The 25,287-nt window shown below is 46.7% G+C and overlaps 2 protein-coding genes across 3 annotated transcripts; one reads left to right on the forward strand and one right to left on the reverse strand.

The window, feature by feature from the left end:
* Window positions 1-1,609: 1,609 nt before the first annotated feature.
* On the reverse strand, window positions 1,610-4,595 carry ubald2 (UBA-like domain containing 2). The gene is made up of 3 exons (XM_055052039.1): window positions 4,152-4,595; window positions 3,529-3,582; window positions 1,610-3,012 (listed from the first exon to the last, which is right to left on the reverse strand). The coding sequence occupies exons 1-3, from the start codon at window positions 4,269-4,271 to the stop codon at window positions 2,698-2,700; spliced, it is 489 nt and encodes a 162-aa protein (XP_054908014.1). The 5' UTR covers window positions 4,272-4,595; the 3' UTR covers window positions 1,610-2,697.
* An 8,879-nt stretch (window positions 4,596-13,474) lies between these two features.
* foxj1a (forkhead box J1a) lies at window positions 13,475-16,122 on the forward strand. Of its 2 annotated transcripts, none has more exons than XM_055052034.1 (3): window positions 13,475-13,765; window positions 14,135-14,677; window positions 15,187-16,122. In XM_055052034.1, exons 2-3 carry the CDS (start codon window positions 14,204-14,206, stop codon window positions 15,868-15,870), a joined length of 1,158 nt encoding a protein of 385 aa, XP_054908009.1. In that variant the 5' UTR covers window positions 13,475-13,765; window positions 14,135-14,203; the 3' UTR covers window positions 15,871-16,122. The 2 variants fall into 2 exon arrangements, with proteins under 2 accessions (XP_054908009.1, XP_054908012.1); XM_055052037.1 differs by having other exon boundaries at window positions 13,475-13,705.
* Window positions 16,123-25,287: the final 9,165 nt, after the last annotated feature.

Genomic DNA, 25,287 nt, shown 5'->3' on the forward strand with positions numbered 1-25,287 from the left:
TGATTCATAAAGCAATTTATTCTAAACATTTTTTTATAATTTGCTTTTTTTTTTTAAATCTAAATATAAACAAATGTTATTACTTCAATGTAAAAACATGCAATTAAATCAATTAACTAACAATTGACTAAATTTTATAGATCTAGTCTGGCTATCAGGATCTATTACAATCTGTACATATTGTAATAGGTTACAATATGTACAGATTAATAAAGTCAAACTGAAACAGTAAAATGCTTTCCTCAAGGCTCAGTAAATTATTTATACTTTATTTTAATGATATTTTTCAGTGTGCAGTATTTTTATGTTTATAATGTTTGATGATACAAATTAATTGTTTTCTGGAAAAAAATTTGATGAAATAATGAAAAGAGTAGAAAACATGGTTAGATTACAGTAAGTTACCAGTAAATGAAAGAAAAACTAAATTCATGTTTTCTCTGGTAATCGGACCCATAATAATGTAAAGTTGAAAGTGATTGAGTTTATGAGACAGTTTTAGGGATTATTATAGACAATAAATTCACCTGGAACCTCATACTGAATATACACTACTGTTCAAAAGTTTGGGGTCTCCCCATTCAGTACTGTAGCTTCTGTGAGGAGCTAAACTGTTTTCAGATGTGTGAACATGATTGCACAAGGGTTTTCTAATCATCAATTAGCCTTCTGAGCCAATGATCAATCACATTGTACCATTAGAACACTGGAGTGATAGTTGCTGGAAGTGGGCCTCTTTACACCTATGTAGATATTGCACCAAAAAGCAGACATTTTTACCTAGAATAGTCATTTACCACATTAGCAATGTATAGAGTGTATTTCTTTAGTTAGGACTGGTTTAGAGTTATCTTCATTGAAAAGTACAGTGCTTTTAATGACATTTCAATGTGACCCCAAACTTTTGAACGGTAGTGTATTGTAAATAAAGTCACCAAAACTATTGGAACGTTGTTTAAAATAAAATATTTAATAAATGCTAAAGGCTTGCAAATTATATTTTCCTCTTCAATTTTGCTTTATTTGTCTCAGAAATCTGAGAGAATGTACGTAAAAAAACATTGATATTTTAGTTAAGTTGCAAAAAAAACTATAAGGTTTATTAATGTGGATATCATGAAACCAACTAACAAATTCTTTATTCAAAGTAATACTCTGAAAGCTAACTACATGCTAGCACTCTGAAAGCTAACTACATGCTAGCACTCTGAAAGCTAACTACATGCTAGCACTCTGAAAGCTAACTACATGCTAGCACTCTGAAAGCTAACTACATGCTAGCACTCTGAAAGCTAACTACATGCTAGCACTCTGAAAGCTAAACTACATGCTAGCACTCTGAAAGCTAACTACATGCTAGCACTCTGAAAGCTAACTACATGCTAGCACTCTGAAAGCTAACTACATGCTAGCACTGAAAGCTAACTACATGCTAGCACTCTGAAAGCTAACTACATGCTAGCACTCTGAAAGCTAACTACATGCTAGCACTCTGAAAGCTAACTACATGCTAGCACTCTGAAAGCTAACTACATGCTAGCACTCTGAAAGCTAACTACATGGCTCCATACATTGTAACCATCGTTATTTCATAGATCCAGCTCAAATGTTTTTAATTTCTAAAACTTTATTGTTAAGTTTTTCTCGTCAGAGATCAAACAGTTTCCTATAAACATTGGAAATTTTAAATCTTATAAAAATCTACCATAAAGTTTCCCTTTGACACTGGAACACACGAGAGAAAAGCCGGCCTGGATGGCTCTGGTTCCGGCTCGGCTGGCTCTTTGGACCAGATCAGAATGTGTTTTATTAAACATATAAATAAAATCCAACAACAGAATTAAACGTACAGAAACTAACCCGACCCGGAAACTAAAACCTGAAAATGTTCATGTTCACCGACCCATAGAACCCCGGCATCATTCAAAGGGCTAAACATCCGGGCCAGGACAGAACCGAACCCTTCTGGTTCTGGATCTTTCTGGTTATTAACTTTCAAGTTTTTTAGATCTGGAAGCAAAGATTAAAAAAAATTCAGATTAATTGATAATCTGCTGATAGTTGATATAGACCCGGTTCTGTGACCCGGTTCTGCAATTTGGCCTCATGTCCAAGGAGAGTCAGGAGATTCTGGGGATTTGCGGGTCGGTTCTGATCTGAGTCCAGTTTGACCCGGAAGTGAAAAATCAACCGGAACAGAAAGGTGCTGTGAAGGAGTGTTCTGGTTCTGGTTCTGGTTCCATGTGCAGCACAGAAAGGACACTCAGAGGTTCAGCGTCTCAGGAACGTTCCTCTGACCTCTGACCTCTGACTCCGTCATGGCCAACATTCAGCATGAAGGAGAACCGGTTCTGAACATCTGGACCCAAACGTCTCCCAGTCATTGAGCGAACAAAGGTTTGGTTCTGAGTCTGACCCAGGTCCAGGACCAGAACTGGGTCAGGTTCTGATGAATCCACTTTCAGAAAGTTTAAAGTTTGGAAAAATAAATGGAAATAAAAATAAATTTGAAGCAGAATCGGGTCGGTTTCCCTCCAGGCAGAACCCGGCCGGACCCAGACCCGGTGCCGGCTATTCGGACCTCATGGCTTTGTGTTCTGAGTCCAGCGGGCCGGGACAGAATCCCCACAGAACCTCCGGACTCTCCATGAATCCGTGGAAGCTAGCATACCGACCCGATCAGAACCGACCCAGTCCTCATCTCGGGCTGTGGAGCGCCGACATGGCGGCCGGCTGCTGGGGGCCGCCCGGCGTGGCGCCGGGGGGCCACAGGGCCACCGGGCGGCGGTGCAGGTGGAGGTGACCTTGATGGTGACCTTGATGGTGACCTGTGGGGGAGGGAGGGGGCAGCCAGGGGGGTTGGTGGGTGGGGGGCGAGGCGGTCCATGTTGGGGGGGGTGCTGGGGGCGAGGCGGCCTGGGGGGGGCAGTCTGACGCCCGTAGCCTGGAGAACATGGCGATGGCGTCTGGGAAGTTGGGGGGCGTGGCCGGCGTGTTCCTGGGCGTCACCGTCTGTGGGGGGAGACAAACCGTTAGATGCTGCTACCCCTCCCCAACCCGCTGCTGCCCCATAACAGATGTGAAAACCAGACCAGCGGATCGACGTCAGGTCTAAAAATCAGCTGCTGGTGCTAGCCCCGCCCACCCGGTTAGCCCCGCCCACACGCTCATGAAACAGTCCTGTCACAGATTGGACATTGAAGTGGCGCCCTCTGCCACCTCATTCTGGTACTGCAGCCTCTGTTCATCACCAGAAGTGAACCACTGTGATAACCCGGTTCGGCTCAGTTGGTTTTGCTGGGACCTGGACCCGACCTGTGAGTCGTGCTCGTTTTAAAGTGATGACAACATCTGGACTTTGGTTCTGTAGAACCAAACTGGTCCAAGTGAAGGTTCTGCTTGTTAGGTACCATGCAAGGTTCTGTTCCAGGTTTCTGATGCTCCAAACAGAACCACCAACTCTGACTGGTTCTGGTCCAATCCTAATGGTTGGGTTTTGGTTCTGGAGGGGATGAAGCAGCTCCTTACCATCTGGTGCTGACCCGGAACATTGGCCTCCTGGAAGAAGGAGCTCAGCGCCGTCTGCAGACACAGCAACACAGCAACATCAAAATGAACCCAGAACTGGGTCAGAACCAGCACAACATTCCCCTTCACATGGGCCCTGACCTCTGACCTCAGGACCAGCAGCTATATCTGAAGGCTCAGAACCTTCTGGTCCATCTGGAGGTCAAAGGTCCTTCAGGTGAGTCACGTGTTCAACCAACAACTGAACTCAGATCCGAACAGTCAGTGAACGGTTCAGTCTAACAACTGAAACGATTCCTCCCCGGTTCCAACTTTCGTTTTGACTGAAGGTGAATCGGTGAGTCTCTCCGGGATGATCCGGTTCTCAGGCGGATCCGGATGTCGAAGAACTGTTCATCCATCACGGAATGACTCGGTTGCAAAATGTAAACAAAGGCAGCCATTGGTGGGACACCGCGTCCTCTCAGTGGCTAATGTTAGCACGAGCAGCAGCGCGATCCGAAGCCGAACCGCAGAACCGATCCCCTGTTAGTCATTCCTGTCGGTCCGCTCCGAAACCCGAACCCACTCCCGCTGGTCCCGCGACAGGAAGCGGGCTTAAAGCCTCCGCGGTCCGGACTCACCTCGAACTGCCAGTGGGCCGCCTGGAGGAGCTGCTTGGCCTGATCGGCGGCGCATCCGGCCGCCAACACGAACTGGTTGATCATCACCTGGTGCCTCAGCTCCTCCATGTTCACCGACATGCCGCTTCCGCCTGTCACAAAGCCAAACTGGAGAACCCGTCGGTGATCCGGGACAAGCACCCCGCAGCGACACCGCAGCTCGCTGGCCGTCCGAGTCCTGTGGCCCGAAGCAGCAACAACAAGGAGCTGCTCGCTGCTGATTGGTCCGGAGCTCAACAAGCTGGAGCAGGGAGGCGCTGATTGGCTGATACAGTAAACCGATTAAACTCTGTGAGTTTGGTTTAGTACACGGGGACTAAATTCATGGGCGGCGTCAACAAATCTGATCGGAATTACGAAGCGACCCGCCCGGTTGGATGAGCCGGTGAAACTACAGAAGGTCCCTCGCTCTGTGACGTCATGCGTGAGTGGATGAAATCATTGAGCTGATTGGCTGCTTTGCCCAAGTCAACCTCGCTGCAGCTAACAGGAAGGCTGTCAGTCTGAGACTGACAGCCATTGCACTCCGGAAGTGAAGGGGGCGCTGTTTCCTATATTTTTCACGGTCTCCCGTTTTTATTTTCTTTTTAAATCTGTGATATATTTTCACCTTTAGTAAGGATTTTCTCTCTCAGCATTTATTTGAACTTCTCTCTTTTATTTACTTGAGTGCAGCTCACAGTGTAGCTTTCTGTGTTTTTCTAAATCTGGGTCTTTTCAGGCCTGATACTGCCCCTAATGGCTAGGGGTGGTAACACAACTAATATAATTACATTACTAAATCAGAATAGCAGAACTTTTGGCAAGATGGCGATGTGGGCGCAAGTGTTTTTCTGAGCTCCATTGTGCAGCCCTCAAGCAGCTAAATAACCCTAACCCTTGATGGGTTAGGCCCTTTACACACCTCTTCATCCCCAAGGTGGACCCGAACATCCATACTTTACACTAAGAAGAAAGAATAAGAGTTTTATAAAAGATGTCGGTCGTTAATGAGAAAGATTTCCCCAGTCTGAAGAGTGCTAACGCTGCTAAGCTAAACACGCATAACTGCGCTGCTGCTGCTAGCGCTGAAACACCGATGGAGACGTCAAATAGCTCCGGTACAAGACGGAAACCAACCAAACCACCTTAAAAACAAGCCACTGAGTCAGAGGCCTCCTTGGCTGCCGTCTTAGCAGCCATTAAAAGTTTGGATAGCAAGGTTGATGACTTTGGCAAACAGCTAAAAGAAAATTCGGACTTGTTTGCCCGCATTACTCTCCAAGTGGAGCAGAACGCACTCGGCGTGGCTGAATGTAAATCTGCAACGGAAAACCTTGAACAGAAGTTTGCCGTAATGAATAAAGAAAACGCTGCTCTGAAAGAAAAACTCCTGGAGGCTGAAAGATACAAGCGTCGATGGAACCTGAGGCTGTCGGGCCTCAAAGAGCAAGAAGGAGAAAACCTCAAAGAAAAGGCAGAACAACTTCTCTCAACTATCTTACCACAATGGGCGGACCAGATAGGAGATGTGATCGATACAATCCATCGATTAGGAAGAAAAGAAGAGGGTCGAACCCGTCAAGTCATCCTGCAGTTCACTAGGAGGCGCCATCGAGACACAATCTGGATTCAGCAGTGTGCAAAGAACAAGGTCTGCGTTTTGCTCAAGATTTTCTGAAGGAAGGCCGGCTGGCAAGAGAAGAACTGCGGCCTAAGATCACCAAGACCAGATCCCAGGGTCAGGTGACCTTTTACAGAGGTCACATCGCAGTGATCAAAGCTTCACCTCCCTTCTGAGACTACAGATTACTCTGTTTATTACATCCTCCCATTATAGGGTTAAACAAAAGTCAGCACAGTTTTTCATTTTAATATTGATTTTTATCTCGAAGTTGCTTGTCATAGTTAAACTGTTGTCTGTGCTCCTCAGGGTATTTTTGTTTTTATTCAAATTAAAAGTTTTAAGTTAAGTTTAGAGAAGGTTGTGGATGCAGGTTGATTTTTCCATGTCATAATGTAAAGGCGTTCTTAAACTTCTCTTTGGTCTTTAGTTCATTCTATCTAAAAACCTTTAAGGTTTATGTCTTTACAAAATTGTTTCTTTTGTTTTCATTTTATGTCTTTAAAAGTTAATCAAGTTTTTGTCGCTAAATGTAAGGGGCTTAAGAGAAAATGTCAAAAGGAAGGCAATGTTTATGTATTGTAGAAATAAGAATCCACATTGTGTTCTTCTTCAAGAAACCCATTCAACGGACTCTGATGAAAAGTTCTGGTCAAATCAGTGGGGAGATCAGATGACTTACTCACATGGTTCATCTAAATCAGCAGGTGTGGCTGTATTACTGAATAACTTTCCAGGGAAGATAATTTATACAAAACATGACAGTGATGCCATTGGTCTCTTTCTGTATTACATATTGAGGACTCGTTAATAATTCTCGGTAATATTTATGGTTACTGTAACATTTCCAAGAATAAAGAGCTTCTTACAATTATTGAAGCAAATATTGAACAACTTAAACAAAGATTTTCTACTAAATATATTTTATTAGGTGGGGATTGGAATATGGTTATGGACGAAGCTCTTGATAGATATCCAAGTAAGTCTGTAAACGTCCATCCAAACCGGACTCTGTCTGATTTCTGTAACAGATTGGAACTTATTGACTTATGGAGAGACAAACATATTAATGAAACTCAGTTCTCCTGGTTTAAATCAGATGCTTCAAGCAGATCTAGAATAGATTTTTGGCTAGGAACAGATGATGTTCTCAAACTAACATCAGACTGTAATATGTCTCCAACCCCTCTCACTGATCATTGCAGCATCAATTTATTAATTAGTCCTCTTCCTGAGAGTTTGAGACATAGAGGGTATTGGAAATTCAATGCAGATCAATTAAAATATGAGCTGTATTGCAGAGAAATCAAAGATCTAGTGAATAAGATTCTGTTAGATGAGTCAATAATAACCTACACCAAAAATGGGAATATCTAAAATATAAGATACGGGCTTTCTCTATCTCGTTTAGCAAAAACCTAAAAACAAACAATGACCTGGAAGAAGTAAGGTTAGTTAAAGAGTTAAACCTATTATACGTTAAACAGATGTTGACTGATGCTGACAAAAATAACCTCCTGATCCTACAAGCTCAATTGGACAACATCTATGAAAGAAATGGCCGAGTGGATAGAAGAGGCAAGTTAAAAATCACATTCAATCCCTTATTATTAACAGCACTGAATGTACAGACCAAATTCTAATTGCAAAAGAAATCAGCAACTTTTATAAAAACCTTTATTGCTCTTCGTTTTCAACCCAAGACTGCGACCTTCTGCTAAACCAAGTCAAAGACTTTGTCCCTCAAATCTCTGAGGATTTTAAGGGAAACTGGGACAAAGATATTAATATCGAGGAATTAGACAGCGCCACCAGGTGTTTGAAACTGGATAAATCTCCTGGCCCGGATGGCCTTACTGCCAATTTCTATAGACACTTCTGGGATTATCTCAGAGAACTTATATTCCATGTTTTTAAAGAGATCTTAAGTAATAATTTACTTCCTCCCACCATGAAGCAGGTTCCTCCGACAGTTTCATCTGGAAAAATCGAGTCCACTACTTAAAGAAAGCAAATATGGTTCAAGACTTTAAAGATGGTGGTTTACAAGCCATAGACTTTAAATGTTTAAACGCCGTCTTAAAGGTAAATTGGTTAAAATCCTTTTTAATGAATGGAATCAGTGTCTGGTTTTGTCTCCCCAAAGGTTTGTTTAAAAAATTGGATGCATGGATTTTGTTCTTAGATGTGACTTTGATGTCAACAGACTTGCTGTTAAGTTATCGGCTTTTCATAAGCAGGTTTAAACTTCTGAACATGAACAGCTTTACTCCTCAGCAAACTCCCAACTGGAACAATAGACAGAAATAAATCTCTATTTGGATCACTGGATGGAAAAAGGTATTTGGTCCATAAGACATTTTCTGAATGACAGTGGAGATTGGTTGTCTTATGATGAATTTTGCTTATTGTATAACTTGGTTTGCTCATGCACTCAGTTTCATATGGTATTAAACTCCTTCCCCTCTGCAGTCAGATATAAACATTAATCAGCTGACCTTCAGTTTCCAGCTCTTCAACTGTTTGGATTTAATGACAAAAGTCATTCTAACAAACGGATGCGTCAGCATCTTACTAATATTATATTTCCTGTCCGACCAAATAAAAACTCCATTTTAAATTCATCTTCTGATTTTGAGGTTAATAAGTGGAGAATTGATTACCTTAAATATCCTCTGAGCCCTAAAGCTGAAGAAGTTCATTTTAAAATTCTCAATAACATTTTTCCATCCAGGAAACTTTTAAGACAAAGATTTAACTTCGACATTTGTACCTTTTGTGATACTGACATTGAAACAACAGATCATCTTTTTTCTATTGTGTGCAAACTGCATCATTTTGGAGAAACTTTCAGGACTGGATCTCAACTAAACTTTCCCTCCATCATCCCTTAAAAACAGAGGATGTAATATTTAGACCCACAAAGACAAAACCCGGCCTGGTTCTGAACCACCTGCTGATCCTCGCCAAATTCTTCATCACTCTGTAAATAGAAAACCAAACTGATCAGCCTTTAAAAACCTTCTGATGGAAAAACGCTTCAGAACCTTAAAACTGATGGAAAACAAGCAGGGAATGAAACTTTTGGACGCTCATAACGACCTGACTTTATTTGACAACTAAAGCCCTTTTGTCTTTTTCTGTTTTTTGTTTTTGTTCTGTAATCCCTGTTTGATGTCTGAGTGGTTTTATTTATTTCACTTCTTTATTTTGTTATTATCTTTTAGTTATATGTGTCTTAAGCCTGTAAAATGTGACTTCTCCATGTATGTATATGCCACGTGATTTTGTATAATTGTTAAGTAATAATAATAAAAAAATGTGTTAAAAACTATGAGCTGCACTGAACTATATCACAGATTTAAAAAGAAAATGAAAACGGGAGGATAATACAGGAAACAGCGCCCGCTTCACTTCCCCTTCGATGCCCCTTCCTGTTTGCTGCAGCGAGGTATTTCTCTTTTTGTCTGGCAAAACACTCCCACGTCTCTGAAGGTTTTTAAAAGATCAAACCTTAGATTTCAGTTTATTCCTCAATGTCAGGTTATGATCACATTATTTTATGTGCAAAAAGTAAAACTGGAACTTTGTATAGCTTAGACTCTTGAACTGACCACTTTCTATAAACACCTCACTAATAATCCATTACTCTGTTGTGGTGGCCAAATTAATGTAAAATAATATTCAGTTACTGTTAAAGCATTTCTTTCATTAGTAATTTAATAAGTGCATTTGTTGCGGTTTAAGTAGCATTATTAGCATAACATGTAGCTAATTTCCTAATGTGTTATTGTGAATGAGTGTTTTATTTTAGGTTATGTGTTTATAGCTTAATTGGCCACTTTGCAATTTATGCAAATGATGTTAATGAAGGATAGATAGAGAAAGTAGCATCTGCAGAGCCATGCGGTTTTTCAACTGTAGTTGATGCATGGATGATGCATCAACTACAGTTAGGGTTAGGGTTGTTTGTGGAGGTTAGCTAATATTCAACTGCTCTTGTAAAAAATAATATGCAAAACTGTGGAATAAATTTTTGTTTGCATCCATATATTGGAGCGCCGTGGAAGTTTTTATTTTCCTCTTCAAACACGCGAGAGAATACAGTGAATAAACACATTTGTTTTATTGGGACAAAATATGATGAGACGCATTTTCCTTTGCCATTTTTCGAAATGGGAAAGACAAAAGAACATTTCATACAAGGAAGCAGATGGAAGCAATCGTTAGCATTAGCAGTTCAAAGAAATGAAAAGTCAGATGGACCAGAATTTATCCTCTAAGTCAAACTGGAAGACGAAATGTCCCAAAACTTTCTGGAAGAGACATAGAGCAAACCTAACACCCTGTCCTACCATCAACAGGAAGGTAGCATACATCACTATGGTTAGCAGGAAGCTAGAATACCATCATTACTGTTAGCAGGAAGCTAGAATACCATCATTAATGTTAGCAGGAAGCTAGAATACCATCATTACTGTTAGCAGGAAGCTAGAATACCATCATTAATGTTAGCAGGAAGCTAGAATACCATCATTAATGTTAGCTAGAAGCTAGAATACCATCATTAATGTTAGGTAGAAGCTAGAATACCATCATTACTGTTAGCAGGAAGCTAGAATACCATCATTAATGTTAGCAGGAAGCTAGAATACCATCATTAATGTTAGCTAGAAGCTAGAATACCATCATTAATGTTAGGTAGAAGCTAGAATACCATCATTACTGTTAGCAGGAAGCTAGAATACCATCATTAATGTTAGCAGGAAGCTAGAATACCATCATTAATGTTAGCAGGAAGCTAGAATACCATCATTAATGTTAGCAGGAAGCTAGAATACCATCATTAATGTTAGCAGGAAGCTAGAATACCATCATTAATGTTAGCAGGAAGCTAGAATACCATCATTAATGTTAGCTAGAAGCTAGAATACCATCATTACTGTTAGCAGGAAGCTAGAATACCATCATTAATGTTAGCAGGAAGCTAGAATACCATCATTAATGTTAGCAGGAAGCTAGAATACCATCATTAATGTTAGCTAGAAGCTAGAATACCATCATTACTGTTAGCAGGAAGCTAGAATACCATCATTAATGTTAGCAGGAAGCTAGAATACCATCATTAATGTTAGCAGGAAGCTAGAATACCATCATTACTGTTAGCAGGAAGCTAGAATACCATCATTAATGTTAGCAGGAAGCTAGAATACCATCATTAATGTTAGCAGGAAGCTAGAATACCATCATTAATGTTAACAGGAAGCTAGAATACCATCATTACTGTTAGCAGGAAGCTAGAATACCATCATTAATGTTAGCAGGAAGCTAGAATACCATCATTACTGTTAGCAGGAAGCTAGAATACCATCATTAATGTTAGCAGGAAGCTAGAATACCATCATTAATGTTAGCAGGAAGCTAGAATACCATCATTAATGTTAGCAGGAAGCTAGAATACCATCATTAATGTTAGCAGGAAGCTAGAATACCATCATTAATGTTAGCTAGAAGCTAGAATACCATCATTACTGTTAGCAGGAAGCTAGAATACCATCATTAATGTTAGCAGGAAGCTAGAATACCATCATTAATGTTAGCAGGAAGCTAGAATACCATCATTAATGTTAGCAGGAAGCTAGAATACCATCATTAATGTTAGCAGGAAGCTAGAATACCATCATTAATGTTAGCAGGAAGCTAGAATACCATCATTAATGTTAGCAGGAAGCTAGAATACCATCATTAATGTTAGCAGGAAGCTAGAATACCATCATTAATGTTAGCAGGAAGCTAGAATACCATCATTAATGTTAGCAGGAAGCTAGAATACCATCATTAATGTTAGCAGGAAGCTAGAATACCATCATTACTGTTAGCAGGAAGCTAGAATACCATCATTAATGTTAGCAGGAAGCTAGAATACCATCATTAATATTAGCAGGAAGCTAGAATACCATCATTAATGTTAGCAGGAAGCTAGAATACCATCATTAATGTTAGCTAGAAGCTAGAATACCATCATTACTGTTAGCAGGAAGCTAGAATACCATCATTAATGTTAGCAGGAAGCTAGAATACCATCATTAATGTTAGCAGGAAGTTAGAATACCATCATTACTGTTAGCAGGAAGCTAGAATACCATCATTAATGTTAGCAGGAAGCTAGAATACCATCATTAATGTTAGCAGGAAGCTAGAATACCATCATTAATGTTAGCAGGAAGCTAGAATACCATCATTAATGTTAGCAGGAAGCTAGAATACCATCATTAATGTTAGCAGGAAGCTAGAATACCATCATTAATGTTAGCAGGAAGCTAGAATACCATCATTACTGTTAGCAGGAAGCTAGAATACCATCATTAATGTTAGCAGGAAGCTAGAATACCATCATTACTGTTAGCAGGAAGCTAGAATACCATCATTAATGTTAGCAGGAAGCTAGAATACCATCATTAATGTCAGCAGGAAGCTAGAATACCATCATTAATGTTAGCAGGAAGCTAGAATACCATCATTAATGTTAGCAGGAAGCTAGAATACCATCATTACTGTTAGCAGGAAGCTAGAATACCATCATTAATGTTAGCAGGAAGCTAGAATACCATCATTAATGTCAGCAGGAAGCTAGAATACCATCATTAATGTTAGCTAGACGCTAGCACACCGTTACTAAAGAGCATAGAGAAGAACAACAACCCAATTAATTTTCAGTGAATTCAGAATCTGTGCGTGGAGAGGCAGTTGGTACGACTGATCCTCCGAGCAACAAGGTGCAGGGGTCAACGTTCAAGTCCTGCCACTGGACCATAAGCCAGGAGTTAAAAGGTTCTGGCCGCTGCCATCTCTGGATGGATTTCAGTAAAGATGGCCGCTGCAGCTCTCCGTTTACAGCAGTAAAGATGGCCGTCGTCTCTGGATTGTAAAGTTGCAGAGAGCAACAGCACCGTCAGCACACAAAGGAAACAAACAAACAAACAGGAAGGTCAGCTGACAGCAACGCCGTTAGTGGACCGTTGGTTGCAGCTTCTGACCCGGTTCTGTTTGGAGTTGGACCAGGAGTGGTGGGTTGGGATGTGATGCGTTCAGTGACTCGGACTGCTTTCAGTTTATTATCATTTGTCTTCTTCTGATGAATTTGCTGCATGGTGATGACGTAACAGTCGGCTAAAATGCGACTCGCCGTTCTGCCTGCAGACACTTTGAAAACTATCGGGTTTCGTTCCACATCTGGAAGAGGAACAGATCTGCTTTATTTTGAGAAAAGATGGGATCTAGTTGCGTTGTGCTTTAGCAGCTGGCGGTTCTCCTCCAAAGTTCTCCAGGTTTCCAAACTGGCATGGCCGTCATGCTGCCTCCAAGCAGCCAATCAGAGCCCAGCTGCTGAGCCAGGCCGCCATGTTGAGCTTTTCCAGCTGAGAAATTAGTTCAAAGCTTTGAAAACTGACAGAAAAGGAGATAATGAATTATTAATCGGTTCTGTCTGGGTTTCTGTTCCCGTCATGCTCTAGTCTCTGTTCCCAGCTGCAGCTGGGCCCCCTGGAGAGGCCCCGGGCCTCAGGTTGGGAACCTCCCCGGTCAGCTGCAGAGTGGTTAGAAACGCAGAACCATGGAAACCGGCCGGCCAATGGGGGAGCGGGAAGCTGTTTACTGGGGGGTGTCCCGTTACCATGGTTCCGGGACAAACCTCCGTCAGCAGGTATTAAACTGGCAACCCTGCGGAGCCCCGAGCCGCGGACACACAGAGGAGCGCAGACTGCAGCGGGACTGGCGCAGACTGCAGCGGGACTGGCGCAGACTGAAGCGGGACTGGCGCAGACTGAAGCGGGACTGGCGCAGACTGAAGCGGGACTGGCGCAGACTGAAGCGGGACTGGCGCAGACTGAAGCGGGACTGGCGCAGACTGCAGGTGTCCGAGTTTAAAGTTCAGCAAACTGTTTTATTTGGGATCTAAAAGTTTCTCTTCAAGGTGAGTTTCTGGATCCATTGGAGGCTTCTGGTTCCGAAGGCCTGAAATATCCAAACTGATACTTTTACTGACTGTTATTCAGAGTCAAAGTGGTCGCATTAATTATTAATGCCATAAAAGTGGCTGCTGGGGAGAGACTGGAGATCAGGACGTAACGGGTAAAATATGAGAAAAACCAAATGAGCGGATAATGCGAGTTCAGTCACATTTGAATATTTCCACCATTTTATTAGTATCATCACAAGTTTCTAGTAGTTTCCAGCCGTTAGCAGCAGAGGAAACGCAGATGTCGCTGCGGCAGCGCAAAGATGTGCGTTAATCTGGTCTGCAGTCATCAAAACTATAAATGTTTCTCTTGTTCACTTTTAGGGGCCAGGTTGCCTCGAGGTTCCAATCGGGTAGCAGAACCGAGCCCTGTGTGGCGCAGGACGGGGAGCCATGCTGTCTCTGAGCCCGGTGGGCCCCGAGGAGCAGCGGAGCTGCGGGAGCTGCGGGGCCCCCTGCAGCTGCGGTCTGGATGACAGCCTGACCAACCTGCAGTGGCTGCAGGAGTTCTCCATCCTGGGGGCCCCGGGGCCGCAGCAGGGCCAGCAGCAGCTGGGCCCCGGCGGCCCGGCCTCGCCCCTGGCCGGGGACCCGGCCTCCTGCAGCGGGTCACCGCTGACTCCCGGGAAGCCCACCTCGGCGGCCTTCAGCCGGATGCGGGCCCCGCCGGGCCTCGCGGCGCGGGGCCACTGCCCGGCCGAGGTGGATTACCGCAGCAACCCGGACATCAAGCCGCCGTTCTCCTACGCCACGCTGATCTGCATGGCCATGCAGGCCAGCCAGCGCAGCAAGCTCACCCTGGCCTCCATCTACCAGTGGATCACCGACAACTTCTGCTACTACCGGCACGCGGACCCCACCTGGCAGGTAGCTGCGTGACGTCACACACACCTCACACAATCCGGACTGTATGCAGAGGACAGGCAGGATGTACCTGGAGGGGGTGGGAGTTTATCTGGAGTCACACAGGAAGCTGATCACAGCGACCCCTGCTGGCCTAGAGGCCTTCAAGATCATAAGAGATAACGATGATGTCACACAGGTTATCATCTTGTCATCATCGTGTCAACAGATAATAACAAATCATAACAGATGATAACAGATGATTATTTAGGGAAAAGAACACGGGTTCAGTGCTAGTCAAAGTCTCTCTGTCATACTTTCTCCATCTGCAGAACGTCCTAGTCAAAGTATTCCCTGGCAGGCAGCAGGTTTCCAGTTAGACTCTGCCTCCCTGGGAATGATTGACGCGCCAGTGGCTCAGCAGCTCTGACATCTTGCAGCGTTTTGTTGTTGTTGGGCAGATAATATTTAACAGAGGTCAGAGGTCGCCTTCCGGGGGTTTTCCTGCTCTGACTCAGAACGTCTCCCTGCAGAACTCCATCCGCCACAACCTGTCGCTCAACAAGTGCTTCATCAAAGTCCCCCGCCGCAAAGACGAGCCTGGCAAGGGCGGCTTCTGGCGCATCGACCCCCCCTACGCCGAGCGCCTGCTCAGCAGCGCCCACCGGATGCGACGCACGCCGCCGCTCCGGGTCCACCTGCCGCCGCCGAACGAGGAGCGCCGGGACCCCCGCTTGTCTGAGGGCGGCCCTCCGGGCCCCCGGCCCCCGGCCCCTGGCCGGCGCGGCCCCAAGAGGAAGTCGGCGCTGGCGTCCCGGAGCGGCGCCTCCGAGGCTACCCGGCACTGCAGCTCCCCGCTGCTCTACGTGGACGAGCAGAGGGACGCCGGGCCCCTGAAGGGCCCCTTCGACTGGGACGGCCTGTTGGACTCGGCCCTCCGGGGGGAGCTCAGTTTGGATGGGGGCGACTCTCTGAGCCCCATCATGGCCTCCGCCGACCCTCCTTCACTCAGGAGTGGCAACGACCTTGACGAGGAGACCTTCCTGGCAACCGCTTTCCTGGAGACGCCCTGGCCGGAGGACGAGGACCGGGGCGACTTCCTGAGCGGCTCCACCGTCAACCTGGACCAACTGTTTGACCTGGGAGAGCCACTAGCCTTGGACGCTAGCAGCCGGATGGAGCCGCTAGCCTTGGACGCTAGCAACTGTCTCATTTGAAGAAAGGGTCAGTAGCTAAAGTGGCAGCATGGACACTTGTCCATGCTGCTTCCTGGAGGAACCAGGAACAGAGGAGACAGAGTCCAACGTTAAGAAACGAAGTGAAGAATATTTCTGTAGTAAATCTGAAGTTTTTAGTGTTGTAGTGAAATTTGTTCTGACATGTTTGTTATCAATTTGTTATGAATGGGTTCATGTTCATAGTTCAATATATTAAAATTTTGAGCTGTTATCAACATGAAATAGTTCTATTCAGTGGCTTATAAACTGTATTTTAATACACATTTATAAATAAAGTCCTTTTAAATAAAGACCTGCTGCTGTCATAAGGAAGCAGAAAAACTCAGGATTTCAGCTGGAAACTCGTTCCTGAAAGATTCCAGGTTTTCCTGCTAGAGTTTCTTGCTAAAGTTTCACAAACAGCTGAGAGACTCTCAGATGAGGACAGACTTGATCTGTGCTGCTGGTCTTTACTTTCAGGGTCAGAGGTCACAGTGTAACAGCCTGACCACGCAGCAGACAATGTTGAAGTTTAATTCACTGACGGATCCTGCGAGGACGCAGGTCAGGTCAGACTGTCTCCATGTGGCAGCAAGCGTTGGCTAAGGTGCTACGCTAGCTATGCTAGTGCTTTGCTAGCTCTGCTAGTGCTTCGCTAGCTATGCTAGTGCTATGCTAGCTCTGCTAGTGCTACGTTAGCTCTGCTAGCATAACACTAGCTAGCATAGTGTTATGCTACGCTAGCTGTGCTAGCATAGTTGTCAGAGGAAACATCCAGAAGTCAGCAAGGTGATGTTTAGCTAGCAGGAATGTTTTCTCGGATTCCAAAGTTTTCCAAAGTTTTCCAGGGTTTTCCAGGGATAACAAAATGATGACAGGAAACTTCCTGATGTCTTCCTGTCATCATGGTGACTCTCTGTCAGCTGCTTCCTCTTCCCTTATTGGCTCAGTGGGGGGTCTCCCACCTCACACCCATCAGTGATGAGGTAACGATGACCTCATAACGCCGTCGTGGTAACCTGAAGCAGGTGTTGCTCTGCAGGTAAGACGATCCTGCAGCTGAAATGCGACGCTGCAAACCGAAAGCTCTGAACGCCTGAGACCAGATGGAGGGAAAATTCTGACCCACCATGATGAACATGTACTGGATCATTCAGAACCTTTTGGGCAAGCAGAGCTCCAGTGGGGTCATACTGGTTCTGGTTCTGGTCCTGGTTCTGGTCTTGGTTCTGGTTCTGGTTCTGGTCCAGGTTCTGGTATTGGTTCTGGTTCTGGTTCTGGTCCTGGTTCTGATCTTGGTCCTGATTCTGGTCCTGGTTCTGGTCTTGGTTCTGGTGCTGGTTCTGGTTCTGGTCCTGGTTCTGGTCTTGGTTATGGTTCTGGTCCTGGTTCTGGTCTTGGTTCTGGTCTTGGTTCTGGTTCTGGTCCTGATTCTGGTCCTGGTTCTGGTCTTGGTTCTGGTTTTGGTCCTGGTTCTGGTCTTGGTTCTGGTTCTGGTCTTGGTTCTGGTCCGTGGTCTGGTTCTGGTCTTGGTCCTGGTTCTGGTCTTGGTTCTGGTTTTGGTCCTGGTTCTGGTCTTGGTTCTGGTTCTGGTCTTGGTTCTGGTTCTGGTCCAGGTTCTGGTCTTGGTCCTGATTCTGGTTCTGGTCTTGGTCCTGATTCTGGTTCTGGTCTTGGTTCTGGTTCTGGTCCTGGTTCTGGTCTTGGTTCTGGTTCTGGTTCTGGTCCTGGTTCTGGTTCTGGTCCTGGTCTTGGTTCTGGTTCTGGTCCTGGTCTTGGTCCTGGTTCTGGTCTTGGTTCTGGTCCTGATTCTGGTTCCTGGTTCTGGTCTTGGTTCTGGTTTTGGTCCTGGTTCTGGTCTTGGTTCTGGTTCTAGTTCTGGTTCTGGTACTGGTACTGGTCCTGGTTCTGGTTCTGGTTCTGGTCTTGGTTCTGGTTCTGGTTCTGGTCTTGGTTCTGGTCCTGATTCTGGTTCCTGGTTCTGGTCTTGGTTCTGGTTTTGGTCCTGGTTCTGGTCTTGGTTCTGGTTCTAGTTCTGGTTCTGGTTCTGGTACTGGTACTGGTCCTGGTTCTGGTTCTGGTTCTGGTCTTGGTTCTGGTCCTGGTTGTGGTTCTGGTCTTGGTTCTGGTCCTGGTTGTGGTTCTGGTCTTGGTTCTGTTTCTGGTCCTGGTTCTGGTTCTGGTCTTGGTTCTGGTTCTGGTCCTGGTTCTGGTCCTGGTTCTGGTCCTGGTTCTGTTTCTGGTCTTGGTTCTGGTTCTGGTTCTGGTCTTGGTTCTGGTTCTGGTTCTGGTCTTGGTTCTGGCTCTGGTCCTGTTCTGGTCCTGGTTCTGGTCTTGGTTCTGGTTCTGGTCCTGGTTCTGGTCTTGGTTCTGGTTCTGGTTCTGGTCCTGGTTCTGGTCTTGGTTCTGGTCCTGGTTGTGGTTCTGGTCTTGGTTCTGGTTCTGGTTCTGGTCTTGGTTCTGGTCTTGGTTTTGTTTCTGGTCCTGGTTCTGGTTCTGGTCTTGGTTCTGGTTCTGGTCCTGGTTCTGGTCTTGGTTCTGGTTCTGGTTCTGGTCCTGGTTCTGTTTCTGGTCCTGGTTCTGGTCTTGGTTCTGGTTCTGGTACTGTTTCTGGTCTTGGTTCTGGTTCTGGTCTTGGTTCTGGTTCTGGTTCTGGTTCTGGTCTTGGTTCTGGTTCTGGTCTTGGTTCTGGTCCTGGTTCTGGTCTTGGTTCTGGTTCTGGTCTTGGTTCTGGTTCTGGTCCTCGTTCTGGTCTTGGTTCTGGTTCTGGTCCTGATTCTGGTCCTGGTTCTGGTCTTGGTCCTGATTCTGGTCCTGGTTCTGGTCTTGGTTCTGGTTCTGGTGCTGGTTCTGGTTCTGGTTCTGGTTCTGGTCCTGGTTCTGGTCTTGGTTATGGTTCTGGTCCTGGTTCTGGTTTGGTCCTGGTTCTGGTTCTGGTCTTGGTTCTGGTTCTGGTCCTGGTTCTGGTCTTGGTTCTGGTTCTGGTCCTGATTCTGGTCCTGGTTCTGGTCTTGGTTCTGGTTTGGGTCCTGATTCTGGTCCTGATTCTGGTCCTGGTTCTGGTCTTGGTTCTGGTTCTGGTTCTGGTCCTGGTTCTGGTCTTGGTTCTGGTCTTGGTCCTGATTCTGGTCCTGGTTCTGGTCTTGGTCCTGATTCTGGTCCTGGTTCTTGTCTTGGTCCTGATTCTGGTCCTGGTTCTGGTCTTGGTTCTGGTTCTGGTTCTGGTGCTGGTTCTGGTCCTGGTTCTGGTCTTGGTCCTGGTTCTGGTCCTGGTTCTGGTTCTGGTCTTGGTTCTGGTTCTGGTCCTCGTTCTGGTCTTGGTTCTGGTTCTGGTCCTGATTCTGGTCCTGGTTCTGGTCCTGGTTCTGGTCTTGGTCCTGATTCTGGTCCTGGTTCTGGTCTTGGTTCTGGTTCTGGTTCTGGTCCTGGTTCTGGTCTTGGTTATGGTTCTGGTCCTGGTTCTGGTTCTGGTCCTGGTTCTGGTTCTGGTCTTGGTTCTGGTTCTGGTCCTGGTTCTGGTCTTGGTTCTGGTTCTGGTCCTGATTCTGGTCCTGATTCTGGTCCTGGTTCTGGTCTTGGTTCTGGTTCTGGTTCTGGTTCTGGTTCTGGTCCTGGTTCTGGTCTTGGTTCTGGTCTTGGTCCTGATTCTGGTCCTGGTTCTTGTCTTGGTCCTGATTCTGGTCCTGGTTCTGGTTCTGGTCTTGGTTCTGGTTCTGTTGCTGGTTCTGGTTCTGGTCCTGGTCCTGGTTCTGGTTCTGGTCTTGGTCCTGATTCTGGTCCTGGTTCTGGTCTTGGTTCTGGTTCTGGTTCTGGTCTTGGTCCTGATTCTGGTCCTGGTTCTGGTCTTGGTTCTGGTTCTGTTGCTGGTTCTGGTTCTGGTCCTGGTCCTGGTTCTGGTTCTGGTCCGTGGTCTGGTTCTGGTCTTGGTTCTGGTTCTGGTCTTGGTTGTGGTTCTGGTCCAGGTTCTGGTCTTGGTCCTGATTCTGGTTCTGGTCTTGGTTCTGGTTCTGGTTCTGGTCCTGGTTCTGGTCTTGGTCCTGATTCTGGTTCTGGTCTTGGTTCTGGTTCTGGTCCTGGTTCTGGTCTTGGTTCTGGTTCTGGTTCTGGTCCTGGTTCTGGTTCTGGTTCTGGTCCTGGTCTTGGTTCTGGTTCTGGTTCTGGTCCTGGTCTTGGTCCTGGTTCTGGTCTTGGTTCTGGTTCTGGTCTTGGTTCTGGTCCTGGTTGTGGTTCTGGTCTTGGTTCTGGTCCTGGTTGTGGTTCTGGTCTTGGTTCTGTTTCTGGTCCTGGTTCTGGTTCTGGTTCTGGTCTTGGTTCTGGTTCTGGTCCTGGTTCTGGTTCTGGTCTTGGTTCTGGTTCTGGTCTTGGTTCTGGTTCTGGTTCTGGTCTTGGTTCTGGCTCTGGTCCTTTTCTGGTCCTGGTTCTGGTCTTGGTTCTGGTTCTGGTCCTGGTTCTGGTCTTGGTTCTGGTTCTGTTTCTGGTCCTGGTTCTGGTTCTGGTTCTGGTCCTGGTTCTGGTCTTGGTTCTGGTCCTGGTTGTGGTTCTGGTCTTGGTTCTGGTTCTGGTTCTGGTCTTGGTTCTGGTCTTGGTTTTGTTTCTGGTCCTGGTTCTGGTTCTGGTCTTGGATCTGGTTCTGGTCCTGGTTCTGGACTTGGTTTTGGTTATGGTCCTGGTTCTGGTCCTGGTTCTGGTTCTGGTCTTGGTTCTGGTTCTGGTCCTGGTTCTGGTCTTGGTTCTGGTTCTGGTCCTGGTTCTGTTTCTGGTCCTGGTTCTGGTTCTGGTCTTGGTTCTGGTTCTGGTTCTGGTCTTGGTTCTGGTTCTGGTCTTGGTTCTGTTTCTGGTCCTGGTTCTGGTTCTGGTCTTGGTTCTGGTTCTGGTCCTGGTTCTGGTTCTGTTTCTGGTCTTGGTTCTGGTTCTGGTCTTGGTTCTGGTTCTGGTTCTGGTCTTGGTTCTGGCTCTGGTCCTTTTCTGGTCCTGGTTCTGGTCTTGGTTCTGGTTCTGGTCCTGGTTCTGGTCTTGGTTCTGGTTCTGTTTCTGGTCCTGGTTCTGGTTCTGGTTCTGGTCCTGGTTCTGGTCTTGGTTCTGGTCCTGGTTGTGGTTCTGGTCTTGGTTCTGGTTCTGGTTCTGGTCTTGGTTCTGGTCTTGGTTTTGTTTCTGGTCCTGGTTCTGGTTCTGGTCTTGGATCTGGTTCTGGTCCTGGTTCTGGACTTGGTTTTGGTTATGGTTCTGGTTCTGGTCCTGGTTCTGGTTCTGGTCTTGGTTCTGGTTCTGGTCCTGGTTCTGGTCTTGGTTCTGGTTCTGGTCCTGGTTCTGTTTCTGGTCCTGGTTCTGGTTCTGGTCTTGGTTCTGGTTCTGGTTCTGGTCTTGGTTCTGGTTCTGGTCTTGGTTCTGGTACTGGTTCTGGTCTTGGTCCTGGTTCTGGTGCTGGTTCTGTTCCTGGTTCTGGTCTTGGTTCTGGTTCTGGTCCTGATTCTGGTTCTGGTTCTGGTCTTGGTTCTGGTCTTGGTCCTAATTCTGGTCCTGGTTCTGGTCTTGGTCCTGATTCTGGTCCTGGTTCTGGTCTTGGTTCTGGTTCTGGTCCTGGTTCTGGTCTTGGTCCTGATTCTGGTTCTGGTCTTGGTTCTGGTTCTGGTTTTGGTTGTGGTTCTGGTTCTGGTTCTGGTCCGTGGTCTGGTTCTGGTTCTGGTCTTGGTCCTGATTCTGGTTCTGGTTCTGGTCTTGGTTCTGGTTCTGGTTCTGGTCCGTGGTCTGGTTCTGGTCTTGGTTCTGGTCCTGGTTCTGGTTCTGGCCTTGGTCCTGATTCTGGTTCTGGTCTTGGTTCTGGTTCTGGTCCTGGTTCTGGTTCTGGTCTTGGTTCTGGTTCTGGTTTTGGTCTGGTTCTGGTCTTGGTCCTGATTCTGGTCCTGGTTCTGGTCTTGGTTCTGGTTCTGGTCTTGGTTCTGGTTCTGGTCTTGGTTCTGGTTCTGGTTCTGGTCCTGGTTCTGGTCTTGGTCCTGATTCTGGTTCTGGTTCTGGTCTTGGTTCTGGTTCTGGTTCTGGTCTTGGTTCTGGTTCTGGTTCTGGTCTTGGTTCTGGCTCTGGTCCTGTTCTGGTCCTGGTTCTGGTCTTGGTTCTGGTTCTGGTCCTGGTTCTGGTCTTGGTTCTGGTTCTGGTTCTGGTCCTGGTTCTGGTTCTGGTCCTGGTCTTGGTCCTGGTTCTGGTCCTGGTTCTGGTTCTGGTTCTGGTTCTGGTCCTGGTTCTGGTCTTGGTGCTGGTCCTGGTTCTGGTTCTGGTCCTGGTCCTGGTTCTGGTTCTGGTCTTGGTTCTGGTTCTGGTCCTGGTTCTGGTCTTGGTTCTGGTTCTGGTCTTGGTTCTTGTTCTGGTCTTGGTCTTGGTTCTGGTTCTGGTCTTGGTTCTGGTCCTGGTTCTGGTTCTGGTCTTGGTTCTGGTTCTGGTCTTGGTCTTGGTCCTGGTTCTGGTCTTGGTTCTGGTCCTGGTTCTGGTCTTGGTCTTGGTCTTGGTTCTGGTCCTCGTTCTGGTCTTGGTTCTGGTTCTGGTCTTGGTTCTTGTTCTGGTCTTGGTCTTGGTTCTGGTTCTGGTCTTGGTTCTGGTCCTGGTTCTGGTTCTGGGTCTTGGTTCCTGGTTCTGGTCTTGGTCCTTGTGGTTCCTGGTTCTGGTCTTGGTTCTGGTCCTGGTTCTGGTCTTGGTCTTGGTCTTGGTTCTGGTCCTGGTTCTGGTTCTGGTCCTGGTTCTGGTCTTGGTTCTGGTCTTGGTTCTGGTCCTGGTTCTGGTCTTGGTCTTGGTCTTGGTTCTGGTCCTCGTTCTGGTTCTGGTTCTGGTCCTGGTTCTGGTCTTGGTTCTGGTCTTGGTTCTGGTCCTGGTTCTGGTCTTGGTTCTGTTTCTGGTGCTGGTCCTGGTCCTGGTTCTGGTCTTGGTCCTGGTTCTAGTTCTGGTCCTGGTTCTGGTCTTGGTTCTGGTTCTGGTTCTGGTTCTGGTTCTGGTCCTGGTTCTGGTCTTGGTTCTGGTCTTGGTTCTGTTTCTGGTGCTGGTGCTGGTTCTGGTTCTGGTCCTGGTTCTGGTCTTGGTTCTGGTCTTGGTTCTGGTCCTGGTTCTGGTCTTGGTTCTGTTTCTGGTGCTGGTGCTGGTTCTGGTTCTGGTCCTGGTCCTGGTTCTGGTCTTGGTCCTGGTTCTGGTTCTGGTTCTGGTCCTGGTTCTGGTCTTGGTTCTGGTGCTGGTTCTGGTTCTGGTCCTGGTTCTGGTCTTGGTTCTGGTCTTGGTTCTGTTTCTGGTGCTGGTGCTGGTTCTGGTTCTGGTTCTGGTCCTGGTCCTGGTCCTGGTTCTGGTCTTGGTTCTGGTCTTGGTCCTGGTTCTGGTTCTGGTCCTGGTTCTGGTCCTGGTCCTGGTTCTGGTCTTGGTTCTGGTCTTGGTCCTGGTTCTGGTTCTGGTCCTGGTTCTGGTCTTGGTTCTGGTTCTGGTGCTGGTTCTGGTCTTGGTCCTGGTTCTGGTTCTGGTTCTGGTCCTGGTCTTGGTCCTGGTTCTGGTCCTGGTTCTGGTTCTGGTTCTGGTTCTGGTTTTGGTCCTGGTTCTGGTTCTGGTCTTGGTTCTGTTTCTGGTCTTGGTTCTGGTTCTGGTTCTCGTTCTGGTCTTGGTTCTGGTTCTGGTTCTGTTCTTGGTTCTGGTTCTGGTTCTGGTCCTGGTTCTGGTTCTGGTCCTGGTTCTGGTCTTGGTTCTGGTTCTGTTTCTGGTCCTGGTTCTGGTTCTGGTTCTGGTCTTGGTTCTGTTTCTGGTCCTGGTTCTGGTTCTGGTTCTGGTTCTGGTCCTGGTTCTGGTCTTGGTTCTGGTCCTGGTTGTGGTTCTGGTCTTGGTTCTGGTTCTGGTTCTGGTCTTGGTTCTGGTCTTGGTTTTGTTTCTGGTCCTGGTTCTGGTCTTGGATCTGGTTCTGGTCCTGGTTCTGGTCTTGGTTTTGGTTCTGGTCCTGGTTCTGGTCCTGGTTCTGGTTCTGGTCTTGGTTCTGGTTCTGGTCCTGGTTCTTGTTCTGGTTCTGTTTCTGGTCTTGGTTCTGGTTCTGGTCTTGGTTCTGGTACTGGTTCTGGTCTTGGTTCTGGTTCTGGTTCTGGTCCTGGTTCTGGTCTTGGTTCTGGTTCTGTTTCTGGTCCTGGTTCTGGTCCTTTTCTGGTCCTGGTTCTGGTCTTGGTTCTGGTTCTGGTCCTGGTTCTGGTCTTGGTTCTGGTTCTGGTTCTGGTTCTTTCTGGTCCTGGTTCTGGTCTTGGTTCTGGTCCTGGTTGTGGTTCTGGTCTTGGTTCTGGTTCTGGTTCTGGTCTTGGTTTTGTTTCTGGTCCTGGTTCTGGTTCTGGTCTTGGATCTGGTTCTGGTCCTGGTTCTGGTCTTGGTTTTGGTTCTGGTCCTGGTTCTGGTTCTGGTCTTGGTTCTGGTTCTGGTCCTGGTTCTGGTCTTGGTTCTGGTTCTGGTCCTGGTTCTGTTTCTGGTCCTGGTTCTGGTCCTGGTCTTTGTTCTGGTTCTGGTACTGTTTCTGGTCTTGGTTCTGGTTCTGGTCTTGGTTCTGGTACTGGTTCTGGTCTTGGTTCTGGTCCTGGTTCTGGTCTTGGTTCTGGTCTTGGTCCTGATTCTGGTCCTGGTTCTGGTCTTGGTCCTGATTCTGGTCCTGGTTCTGGTCTTGGTTCTGGTTCTGGTCCTGGTTCTGTTCTTGGTCCTGATTCTGGTCCTGGTTCTGGTCTTGGTTCTGGTTCTGGTTCTGGTCCTGGTTCTGGTCTTGGTCCTGATTCTGGTTCTGGTCTTGGTTCTGGTGCTGGTTCTGTTCCTGGTTCTGGTCTTGGTTCTGGTTCTGGTCCTGATTCTGGTCCTGGTTCTGGTCTTGGTTCTGGTCTTGGTCCTGATTCTGGTCCTGGTTCTGGTCTTGGTCCTGATTCTGGTCCTGGTTCTGGTCTTGGTTCTGGTTCTGGTTCTGGTCCTGGTTCTGGTCTTGGTCCTGATTCTGGTTCTGGTCTTGGTTCTGGTTCTGGTCCTGGTTCTGGTTCTGGTCTTGGTCCTGATTCTGGTTCTGATTCTGGTCTTGGTTCTGGTCCTGGTTCTGGTTCTGGTCTTGGTCCTGATTCTGGTTCTGGTCTTGGTTCTGGTCCTGGTTCTGGTTCTGGTCTTGGTTCTGGTTCTGATTCTGGTTCTGGTCTTGGTCCTGATTCTGGTTCTGGTCTTGGTTCTGGTTCTGGTTCTGGTTCTGGTCTTGGTCCTGATTCTGGTTCTGGTCTTGGTTCTGGTCCTGGTTCTGGTTCTGGTCTTGGTTCTGGTTCTGGTTCTGGTTCTGGTCTTGGTCCTGATTCTGGTTCTGGTCTTGGTTCTGGTTCTGGTCCTGGTTCTGGTCTTGGTCCTGATTCTGGTTCTGTTTCTGGTCTTGGTTCTGGTTCTGGTTCTGGTCTTGGTTCTGGC

The sequence above is a fragment of the Poeciliopsis prolifica genome, unplaced genomic scaffold, assembly GCF_027474105.1.
Source record: "Poeciliopsis prolifica strain line A6 unplaced genomic scaffold, Auburn_PproV2 SCAFFOLD034, whole genome shotgun sequence".
NCBI classification, from domain to species: domain Eukaryota; kingdom Metazoa; phylum Chordata; class Actinopteri; order Cyprinodontiformes; family Poeciliidae; genus Poeciliopsis; species Poeciliopsis prolifica.

Bases quoted from the DNA above. Each gene is read 5' to 3' on its own strand.
- foxj1a (XM_055052034.1), top strand. From the start codon at position 14,204: ATGCTGTCTCTGAGCCCGGTGGGCCCCGAGGAGCAGCGGAGCTGCGGG. The intron at 14,678-15,186 runs GTAGCTGCGTGA...GTCTCCCTGCAG, and splicing joins ACGCGGACCCCACCTGGCAG to AACTCCATCCGCCACAACCT.
- ubald2 (XM_055052039.1), bottom strand. From the start codon at position 4,271: ATGTCGGTGAACATGGAGGAGCTGAGGCACCAGGTGATGATCAACCAG. The intron at 3,583-4,151 runs GTGAGTCCGGAC...CTGTGTCTGCAG, and splicing joins CGGCCCACTGGCAGTTCGAG to ACGGCGCTGAGCTCCTTCTT. The intron at 3,013-3,528 runs GTAAGGAGCTGC...CTCCCCCCACAG, and splicing joins TTCCGGGTCAGCACCAGATG to ACGGTGACGCCCAGGAACAC.